Genomic DNA, 12,115 nt, shown 5'->3' on the forward strand with positions numbered 1-12,115 from the left:
GCAAACTTTAAAATCTTATTTAGGTCATATGAGCTATATCACAGAGCAGCTCTGGTAGGATGTGGAATAAAAAACAGTTCCCTTGTGTTCCATCCATTGCCTCAAGCATAAGGGCCATCCTTTTCTTCCTTTAACTGGGTTCCTTACATATGATATAAAACCCTTTTTTTTTTTTTAGCTTGTTGCTAGGTAAGCATATTTGTCCTCTAGTAATTTTTGAAGATGACTATATATAGATCTATTAAATATGTAGTAAGGTGAAATCCCAGTTTCATCCAGCTTTGTATGAAGAGCTGTGTAAAGCACTCTTTTTTTGCTGTGAGTGAAGGACGAGGGTCTGTCAGCAGCTTTATTGATGATCAAGTCTGATAATCCTGGTTTGTGGAAAATGAAATATTAGTTTCTTTAAAATGTATAAAATTGTAAACAGGCATATACCTACAAGCTTCATTAATTTTTTAACAATGGACTATATCACATGGAATTATAATACCTCTGTTTTATAAATCAATGCAAAATTTACTTAGAAACTTCAGATCACCACCAGAGCTTAATGCAGTTTTATTACGACTTTGTACATCTGTTTCCTCCACTTGAAGTTATCCCATGCTACACAATGAGCAGAAGTGTAGTGGGTTTTGTTTATTTGATTGTTTGGTTGGTTGGTTGGTTGTTTTTTTTACAATTTTCTTTACTCAGAGTTGGTGGAATAAAGCAATTACTGCTGAGCTCTCAAACTGCTTGTACTGCTGGTGGTACACATTCCAGTACCTGCTTAAGCAAAATGTGCAGCATTTTGTATTCTGAGTTTCACAAATGCAGTCCAAAATTGCAATATTTTCAAGAATTGGCTGCTGTAGAAACTGGAGGCCAAGCTTTGCAAATTCTAATGTCAGACCCAAATCCAAATCAGAGGAATCCATAGTTAAATTATTTGAAAAAGTGAAGGACTTCTGTAAGAAGACAGAGAAACACAAGTCTCAATACTGTGTCAACAGATATTTAGAATATTTAGAAAGAAAAGAACCTGAGCAGGGCGCCAATATTATGCAAATAGAAAGCAAAGATGGAAAAATGTCGTGAAAATACCCCAAGACCAAGGCTAAGATAAGATTTGTCAGATGAGTTGTCTGACAAATTGGGGAAAAATTTTACTTGATTTGATTGGGGAAAAAAAAAAAAACAACAATGGTGATGCTGTAAATTCTGATAAAGTTTCTAATATCTAGTTGTGATAATAGAAATAGAAACACCTTCCTTTTGGCAAAATCTCCACAACAGATGCATCTGCAAAACAGCCAAAATCTGATTGTGGCAGTGCAGAGAAAGGTTTTCAACTTCTCTGGCACCAAATCAAATAAAATGTGACTTTGGGGAGATTAAGAAATAGTTCAATGGAAAGTCCAAGAGCTATGAAAACTTCAGAGTATTGGGCTTCTAGCAGGTGGGGTGGAATGAAAAGAGATTTCTCAGTGGCTGAATTTAAATGTGTTGTTCAGAAAAAGATTCATTATGGTTCTTAAGCCTGTTTCTTAAGAGAAAGGAACACCTCAAATGCAAAGTTTATGAACAAGTTCTAAGCACAGCAAGGCAGTAGCTGGTCTGAATGGATAATTCTAATCAAGTGCACTCCACTGAGTCCTATTTTAGCTAGCACTGAGGCTAGTCTATTTTGAGTATTTAATTTTTATCATTTTCCCATGGTCTAATTTGACAAGAAGGTACCTGTCGTGAATCAGCTGTTCTCTGCTCACATCAGCTGAGTTATGTTGATCTAGTCTTCCTGAGATTGCAGAAACTACTAAAACTGTTCCAGGAAAAGAAAAACTGAAGAAAATATCAGAAATGCAAACCTGGGGGGAAAAAAAAAAAAGTTTTGTTTTATAGAAGAAGGTAGGACACTATGGTTTAGAAACATATGACAACTTTGGAAAGTACAGTTCTGTTAGCTAAGAGAAAATTTGCTTTTTCTAAGCATCATATGATAGTTTTAGTGAACTTTAATACTAAGGAGAAGGATTTTGAACATTAGCTAAACTATGATCAAGAGAGGTCTATTTTCTTTTGATATTACTGATGGTCTATTTCAGAAAGGGAATTTTACTTTGTATCATGAAAGACCTGTATCATAAGGAGCAGCTAATGGGATTGCTGGGGCTAAAATATCAGTCCTCCACTTCTCAAGTATACTTGGAGAAAAACAACTATTTACTGTTTTGTTGGCTTTTTTTTTTTTTTTTTGTGTCTGTGAATACACTTTCATAGAATGTCCTTAAAAAGTAACTATAACATCACAAAAGAATGAAGGATATAACCCAAATCTTGGTGGGCACATTCTGATTGTTACTTCTGTAAAACTGATTATTTTTTAATAAAATAATTGTCTATGTGTCCACTTGTTTTAAGCCTTGTAAAAGGCCTAATAATAATGTAACAATATGGCTCAGTAATTTGAGAGTATGACTAAAAGTGTTAGGATGAAGCAGAGGCCATGAAAGAAGCAATAAAGACAATCAGTGTAATAATGATCTTCAGGAAGTACTTCGTTGGTCAACATGGCAAGAAACCAAGAAACATGGCATAACCAGCTTAAAGGGAAATTTGCAAAAAGGACGGTTCTAGTGTAAGCCCAGTAGATAGCTCAGCACCACACAACCTCTCACTCACTCTCCCCAGGTAGGTTGGGGGAGAAAATCAGAAATGTAAAAGTGTGAGAAATCATGGGTTGAGATAAAGACAATTTACAAGTTAAAGCAAAAGCTGTGCACACAAGTCAAGCAAAACAAGGAATTAATTCACTACTTCAAATCATCAGGCAGGTGGTCAGCCACTTCCAGGAAAGCAGGGCTCATCACATGTAATGGTTTCTTGCAAAGACAAACACCATCACTCTGAACATCTTCCCTTTTCTCCTTATTTCCCCAGCTTTTATTACTGAGCGTGTTGCCAAGTGGCATGGAATATCTCTTTGGCCAGCCTGGGCCAGCTGTCATTCTGTGTCCCCTCCCAGCTCCTGGTGCTCCCCCAGCCTCCTCGCTCGCAGGGCAGGACAAGAAGCCGAAAGTCCTTGGCTCTGTGTAAGCACTGCTCTGCGACAACCAAAACCATCAGTGTGTTATCCACACTATTTTCATCAAAAATACCAAATGTAGCATCATACAAGCCTCTACAAAGAAAATTAACTCTATTCCAGCTAAAATCAAAGTACAAAGACGTCCTTATTTTTTACCCCCAAACACGTCTTTATCTAACAGTTAAGCAGCATACCAAAAATATTTGCATAGTATTTTGTCAATAACATAAAAACATGAAATACACCCAACAGAACCACTTACATGCGTAGATCTAGGAGACACTCACAAACATAAATTAAAGAAAGGCAGAAGGATTTTGGAGAGATGAGTTTATCTGTAAAGCTGCCAGTTGAACTGAGATGTCTCACCTGTGACATTTCATGTCCCATTGCACCCTCTAGCTTTTACTGCATTTTTAGGCATGAGTGTGACAGGCTTTCAGCAGAGGAAATATATCAATACCTAGGTCTTTGGATGGCTAAATTGTCTTCTCATAAAATAAATTTTACAGTTACCTAAGTTCAAATGAAGAAGTTTCACTGGTGAAGGACTGATAACACTTCCTGTTCTTTTCTTGGCCATGTCACTGTATAGCAAATATTTTCTAATTGTTTAGAATGGACTGTGCTAAGGAGGTTAAGGAAAAGGACAGTTAGGAGGGAGATTTAAAATCTGTAATTCCACTGACCCATTAAGAGGGTCATTGGAAAGTATCTGCAAATGATTTACGTATTTCTAAATTTTTGTATATAATGTCACATATGCATTGTATTTCCTGTGTTTGTATGCAATGTCTGTTTTTATTTCTTTTACACTGTGATTTGTTTCTCCTGTTTCTGATATTGTTACAAACAAAAAAGGTAATCAGTGAAATGAGTGTGATCATAGTTTTATTAAATTAAAATCAGAGTGCCTTTCTCTTCACTTCAATCTGTAACCATGTTATCTCCATCTAAAATTATTTTTGCTCGTGTATTAGAAACAGTAATGTGAAGCTCTGTTTTTGCAGTCATATGACTGGAGGAAAAACAGCAGTGATTAAGACAGAAAACCTTGAAGTAGTTATATGGAAAAAGGAAAACAAACGAACAAGAGCAAACACCCTACAACTGTCCACCAGATTGTTTTGTATGTTATCTGGCACCTTTGTGCTCTTAGGCAGCTCAACTAGCTTGCCATAAATTCAGATGAGAAAATCTGTTGATAACATGGCTACTTGTGTCACCTTTAAGCAAATCTTGCTTAAACACTTGCTGCCCCATGAAAAGATGAATGCCATAGGAAAGGGGGAGGCACAGAGCAGTTCATTAAGCTTTATCAACCCTAAGTGACATAAGCTAAGCTCTGCTGATTCATGCTAGGGCTGATAGTGATTTCAAGTCAGTTGCTGGAATTCACAATCTTAGAGAATTTTCCGACAAGTCTTTCACCTTTATATGGTCTCAAACATTGCTTTGGCTACAAGAAAGTTTTTGGTCTTAGAAGCACTAGAAATTCACAAGAATCGTCCAGTCTCGCGTTGCAAAGTGGGAGTCCACTATGAACTTTTCATCACATGTAATAAATGCTCTTGACATGGTAGATCGGTTGATAGTAGGTTATGGTGGTAAAAGAATTTGCCTTGATCAATTTTTAGATGAAATGGAAAAAAAATGTAGGTGCATATTACCACCGTTGAGACCATTGCTTGTCATTGCAGGGATAAACATAGACCATTTTCTTCTGCCTCACTGAGTCTCAGTTCACTAGTTTGCCTTTTTCTCAACTTTTGACAGGTGAGGAATGATCTGACTGGTGTCCTGTATGGTGAAGATATTGAAATTTCAGACACTGAGAGTTTCTCCAATGATCCGTGCACAAGTGTAAAGAAGCTTAAGGTATGTGATACTCTTTGTGGAATAAAGAGAAGGTGGTGACTATGTTGTGATATTTGATTTTTTTTTCCTCTGAAGAAGGCTAATAAAATTTGCATAAGAATGACTACAGTATAAGTGGCTACAGCATGCCACTGCATAATAAGGTTAACAAATGGCATTTTGAGGACCTAGTCCTGCTTAAGTCAATGAATGTCATCATAGAATCAAAGAATGGGTTGGGTTGGAAGGGACCTTAAAGATCAACTAGTTCCAACCCCTCTGATATGGGCAGGGTCACCTCCCACCAGACCAGGTTGCTCAAAGCTCCATCCAACCTGGCCTTGAACATTTCAAGAGATGGGGCATCCACAGCTTCTCTGGGCAACTTGGTCTGTTGCCTTGCCACCCTAAGAGTGAAGAATTTATTCCTTGTATCTAATCTAAATTTACCCTCTTTTAGTTTAAAGCCATTACTCCTTATCCTATAGCTACACTCCCTGATAAAATGTCCCTCCCCAGGTTTCCTGTAGACCCTCATATGCCCATGCATATCATAAAGTTTTTATAGTTACTGATAAGGACATAAAGCAAAGCAAGTTGTTGCTGGCTTAATATTCATGCCTAAAGCATCAGTCTTAGTCATATATATGAAAAAACTCTTGAGTTTTGGACTCAGAGCCCTTTTAAGGTAGATTATCATGTAGTGAAACACTGAGCATCCTTCCATTAGCTTCATAACATTCTAGATTGAATTATTTGCTTATAATGATTTGCATTATTTCGTATGAATAGTAGAAAAAAATAGAAATTTGACAGAATAATTTAACATATCTCTCTTATTATAATGATTTTTTTGGTTCTTGGCATCTGCTAAAATTAAAACTATATTTTAGCAATACTATGAAGTGCAACCAACAATAAACTAGACATAGGAGTTATGAATCTTATATTGCATATGAACATGAAAAAATGATTGAGCAGCAACAGGAAGCTTTTTTAAATGGTGCTGATGGCATCAAATACATCAAATACATAATCAAAGCCACAATCCTGCAAATGCTTAAATATGTGTAAAACAGGAAAAAAATAATAATAGACTGAACACTATTGAAATACTGAAATTTAAACAAGGATGTCAACCTATATAAGTTTAGGCCACTACAGAAACTAACTGGAAAAGGTCTGAAGCATGGTAAAATAGGTGTGCATTATTCCTACATACTACAGATGCAAGCTTGAACACTTAAAGTATAAGATCATGTATATATGGAACCATATATGTGTCCAGTTTAAGCCAGTTTGTATTTTCCGTCTGTGGTTGAAAAGACTCCAGTATATGTTATCGGTGAATTCCACATTTTTGGCCAGGTGTTTAACCCATGGTATCAGAAAACTAAGAACTCTGAAGCCAGATTTTTAAACCCATAAATGATGTTAGAACAAGAACAGATGCATATAAGCAAGTGTGTTTAGGCAGGAGGTTAGAAAAAGCAGTGAGATTCCAGCCTTCCCATATGTCAACAACATATTGTTTGTTTTATAGGAAAGACCAGACGAGTCTATGAAACAATATTTTAAAGTTATCTCTTGATTTCCTCTGCAAAATGAATTACTACAGCAACAAATAAACATATATCTAGACAATCACTTATTCTTTATAGAAATATATGGTCACTTGTCGTTAGGTACATAACTTACCTGTTCAATTCTGAAAATGTTCATTCTTGTCAAGGAGATGTAAACATAAGATTGGTAAACTGGTGTCTGTTTACTGTAATTGTGATGAAAATAGACAAAAAATACCTTTTATTTTAGTAAACACAATTTAAATTAATTAAATTAATTTCAATGCAATATAGAATTTTGCAATGCAAAATAGAAATATCTAGTATGATTTGCAGAAATATATGTTCTATATTTTCCCTGGCAATACCTTAAGTTTTACTACATATTGACTCCAGCCTCTTTGAATCACAATTGGAAAGTAAATTTAGGGTTAAGGATATCTTTAAATCTCGTTTTTAAATTGTAGCTCAAAGAAAGGGATGTTGGAGGATATGCATTTGTACATCAACTTAAATATGCTTAAAAATTCTAAGCATGCACAAACTGCATGAGTAATAACACTTCTGCTTTCAACCACCTTGTATCTTGCATGTAGGACAAAAAAAAAATGCAATATATGAATTCCAATTGAACGAAACAGTTTCCATCTGATGTCCCAAATACAATAGATGTTTAGATTGCTGACTGAACATGATCTCATTCTAACAGTCAAGTTAATTAAATTTTAAAATTTGGGGGCCAAGGACAGGTTTGGATGTGGCCTCAATTTAAGCAAGTGACATACGTGCTAACATAGATAACATGGTGGTGGAGGTGGGAGCTGAAATCCTCTAGTTCACCTTCTCCACCAGTAATTCCATAGCTTAGGTTAGAGGCTCACCTGTAGCCCTGCAAATGGACATCCAGGCATTTTGGAGGCAGGACATGTGGATACCTGTATTGACAAAGCTACCCAGCTACGAGTAGATTTATTGATAACATCTTGACTGTCAGATACATGGTAGAGAATATGACAGAGTATCTGAGCAGTTCAATTTAGATATTTCATAAAGAGCCTGCCAAGACATTGACTCTTCCTGGCAGATGAGATATTGCAGCAATCCTTCTCTGGAAAGCTGTGTAATACAACATTGTGCTGTTATTCATTAGAAATGAGACAGATTAAAATCTGATCACAGCTCTGCAGGCTGAAAAAAAAAATAATAGCTGCCTATTCCAGCATAATGTACAGTGCTTAGAAACTGAAGAGGCTAAAGAGTGCCTCATATCCGGGATACCAGAAATGGCAGTGGAAGACAAGTTCTTCCTTTCTCCTTAGAGCATCTTAGATGTTTTGACCTTCATTGGCTTCAGGGTTTATACTACCCAGCTGCCAATACAGTGTACTACCCAACGCCAAATACACTTTATATTTAGTGAATGAATAATATCCTCTCCTATAAGAAAGAAAGAAGGGAACAGGAGAGTCATTCACTTTTAAGGCTGTGTGGTAGTCTTCACTTATAAAACATGTTTTTATGGAAAGTCAAACATAACTGTGGGTAAATGAAATGTAACTGTTCGTAGTTTTCTTGTCTGAACTTTAGTTCAAAGGGTAAGAACATATGTATTGCTTACTGAGGGGCAAAGCTTAAATGCTGATATTGCTGCTCTAATCTCTGAGAAGTGTAACTATGACAGCTCACAGGCAAATGGTCTAAACTCTGGTCTTTTTTTCTTTTTTTTTTTTTTTTTGTAAGTATAGTTTAGTGAGTTGCCTTCCCCATGGGATGTTTTTAATCTTCTCATAGATACCTGCCTAGTTCCATGAATTAAAACTTGTTCTGTCAAATATGCTTCAGTTCCATACAACCAATGTACAACTCTATGAAAAAGAAAGAATACTTAGCACTTGCTAGGATCCAGTGGATGGCCTCTTTGAATCCTATAAGAGAGTTGTGCTGTGTTAATTTGCATCAATCCTATGAGAGTTGGTGTGGGAGAATAGTGTATTTATGCCAGGAAATCATACTGGTTGATTTACCAGTGTGACCTAAGGAGGGAAAAAAATATGTGCCAGAAAGTGTCTGATATATTTCTTTGCATAAGACTATAACGTGGACATATGTCCTAGTACATGAGCAGTGAAATGAACCCAGTTCAGGTAAACTGCAGAGCAGATAAAGTCTATGCATGGGATTTGAATTATGCCCAGACACATGAATTTGTAGCTTCAGGGTCTGTTTTACAGGACAGTCAACAGTCCCAGTTCTGGCTTCAAATGGAACTAGGCTTGTTTACCATACTGAATGCAATTCTTTAGAGACAAATCTGGGAAAAATGTGAATGGAAATGCAAAAAGCAGAGTTGGAGAGAAACAGGCTTGCTGAGGAGCATGTCATTGCACAGAGAAAGATGTTATGCAAGGAAGATGAAGAGCTATTGTACAGATTTACCTGAATGACTTCCTTCTACGTAAGTTCTGACATACAATTCTTAGTTAAATGGTTGCATACTAAATTATTATTCACTCTTTTTAAACTGTAATCCATAAACCCCCCTACACTGCATTTTATGGCATTGTATTGATATCTGCATAGTTTATAAACAGGAGGAATCTCTTGTCATTTCCCTTCCAAAGCTAATCAACTAAAATAATAGAATATGAAACTGGACAAAGAAAAAGATAGTTAGCCAGATATTCACTGGCAGCTTGACCCTGCAATCCCATACCCTCCATTTAACCTAGCAACATCCTTGACTCATTCTGAGTATTCATCCCAAAGTACCTTTCTTACCCAGAGCGACATTCTGCTTCTCTGATTTGTCTCCCTCAGAGCACCTTTGCCTAGATTGTTCTTCCATTTTCTTCTGAGAAAAGCTTGCTTTCTGAGATTGCGGTTGCCCTAACTGTTCCAAGAACTATTTGTCAACAAGAGCAAGTGCCAGATTCTGCACCCAGCATGGAGAAATCCTGGATGTATGTACAGACTGGGAATGGGAGGCTGGAGAGCAACCCTGTGGAAAGTGACCTGGGCATTCTGGTCAATGGCAAGTTAAACACGAGTCAGCGTTGTGCCCTGGTAGCCAAAAGGGCCAACCGTGTGTGATGGTTTTACTCGGGTGGGTGGCCGAGCTCCACCACAACCGCCCTCTTACTTCCCCTCCTCAAAGAGGAACGGGGAGAAAATACGATGAAAAGGGCTCAAGGGTTGAGATAAGGATGAGGAGATCTCACAGTAATTATCGTGACGGGCAAAACAGACTCAGCGTAGGGAGATAGTAAGGTTTATTACCTATTACTAACAAGCTAGAGAACTGAGAAACAAAGGAAAGAAACCAAAAGCACCTTCCCCCCCATCCACCCTCTTCCACCTCCTCCCCCTGAGTGGTGCAGGGGAACAGGGGAATGGGGGTTATGGTCAGTCTATAGGGCTTCTTCTCTGCCGCTCCTTCTCGGTCACTCTTGTCCCCTGTGCTGTGGTGTCCCTCCCAGGGGATGCAGTCCTTGCTGAACTGATCCGGCGTGGGCTTCCCACAGGCAGCAGCTCTTCAAGAACTGCTCCAGATATGGGTCCGTACCGCGGGGTCCATCCCTCAGGAGCAAACTGCTCCAACCTGGATCCCCCACGGGCAGCAGCTCCTGCCAGGTCACCTGCTCCTGCGTGGTCTCCTTTCCACGGGCTACAGGTCCGGCCCGGAATCTGCTCCGGCAGGGGTCTTCCACAGGCCGCAGCCTCCGTCGGTGCAGGTCCACCTGCTCCACCGTGGTCTCCTCCACGGGCTGCAGTGTGGAACCCTGCTCCACAGTGGTACTCCATGGGCTGCAGGGGGACAGCCTGCTTCACCACGGTCCTCACCACAGGCCATTTTTTTTCCCTGTCTTAAATATGCTCTCACAGAGGCGCAAAACAACATCACTTACTGGCTCAGCTCTAGTCAGCAGTGGGGCCCTTACCAAACATGGGGCAGCTTCTAGATCCTTCTCACAGAAGCCACCCCTATGGCCCTCTGCTACCAAAACCTTGCCACGTAAACCCACTACACCGTGTCATGGGGTGCATCAAGCACAGCATTGCGAGCCAGTCGAGGGAAGGGATTGTCTTGCTCTGCTCTGCACTGGTGTGCAGTTTTGGGTACCACAGTATAAGAAGGACCTAAGACTATTAGAGAGTGTCCAAAGGAGGGCTACAAAGATAGTGAAGGGTCTAGAGGACAAGATGTTTGAGGAGCAGCTGAGGTCCCTTGGTTTGTTCATCCCAGAGCAGAGCAGGCTGAGGGGAGGCCTCATGGCGGCCTGCAGCTCCCTCACGAGGGGAGCGGAGGGGCAGGCGCTGAGCTCTGCTCTCTGGGGACAGCGACAGGACCCGAGGGAATGGCATGGAGCTGGGGCAGGGGAGGGTCAGGCTGGGGGTTAGGGAAAGATTCTTCACCCAGAGGGTGGTCAGGCACTGGGATAGGCTCCCCAGGGTCACAGCACCGAGCCTGCTGGATGAAATATTTGGACAGCGCTTTCAGACATAGGATTTCTTTTTTGGGTGGTCCTGTGTGGAGCCAGGAGTTGGGCTCAGTGATCCTTGTGGGTCACTTCCAACTCAGGATACTCTATGATTCTATGATTCTTTGTGTCTGGATGTCCAAGATTTGGGTCTGAGTGCTATTGCCAAACTGGTTGCACAATGATGTTAGTACAAGACAATCCCAGCAGCCAGTAAGAATATTGAAAAGATATTTCTGGGGAAAAAAAAATAGGTTGGACCGTACACTTTTCATAGTGCTTTACTATAAAAGCATATTTACTGTGGGAAATGTGTTGTGGCTTATGTGATAATCAGTTGGAAGTAATGTCTTAGGGCATGGTACCACAGGCGCTACTATACCTTCAGTATGAAAGTTGTCTACAGCCAGTGAGCAGTGATGCTGCACATGCATTCTTACCCTGTACATCTTGCCTACAGCCTCTGGCACTCCTAATCTATGAGACAGCACATGTCCTGTGGTTTTTTTTTGTTTCTTTGGTGGTGGTGGTGTTATTTTTATTATTATTATTATTATTGGTTCTCATCATGTTATAAAATGAAAAGGAATTTATTCAATTTTAAGTTTAATAATTCAGTGCTGTGTCACTTGTTTTTTTTCAACCAACCTACTATTTTTAAAATATTAAATATGTGTTTTTGTGTTCAGAGAAGTCAAGCAATTTGGAGTTCCAAGAGTGACCAAAATGATTGCTAAAACATGAAAACTAGAAAACATGGATGAGCTTTTTTGCCACTTAATTCCTAAATCTACTTTTTGTCCTTACAAAGAATGTAATACTATTGCTGACAGTGAGCATAATATGTTTGTTTAGTTTCACATGACCTTGCTAGATTTGTTTAAAAAGAATCTAATCTGTTTCAATAAGATTTATATTGCTTTATCAACCTGTGGCTAACTATAAAAATAAAGATAAGTAGGCTTATTGAAAATGCACAGGTTCAGAATGAGCAAAGCATATTATGTATTTTACCATTTTGACCATGCGAAGATAAATTTCATGCATTGAACTGCAGAGGCATTATAGTATTTTTCTTCACTGTCCATAATGGTATTTTATACTGAACAGGAAATAAACATAGAAATTACCTAAACTGAAAA

General features: G+C 38.9%; 1 protein-coding gene across 6 annotated transcripts in view; it reads left to right on the top strand.

Annotated features, from left to right (window-relative positions):
• The window catches only part of GABBR2 (gamma-aminobutyric acid type B receptor subunit 2), a 477,830-nt gene that overhangs the window by 218,769 nt on the left and 246,946 nt on the right, over positions 1 to 12,115 (top strand). For all 6 annotated transcript variants that reach the window (XM_080580419.1, XM_080580424.1, XM_080580420.1 and 3 more), the window contains one exon: positions 4,850 to 4,951. In XM_080580419.1, coding sequence (XP_080436545.1) covers positions 4,850 to 4,951 — 102 coding nt within the window. The remainder of the gene's footprint in view (positions 1 to 4,849; positions 4,952 to 12,115) is intronic.

Source organism: Anser brachyrhynchus, assembly GCF_964034855.1.
Source record: "Anser brachyrhynchus genome assembly, chromosome: 2".
Classification (NCBI taxonomy): domain Eukaryota; kingdom Metazoa; phylum Chordata; class Aves; order Anseriformes; family Anatidae; genus Anser; species Anser brachyrhynchus.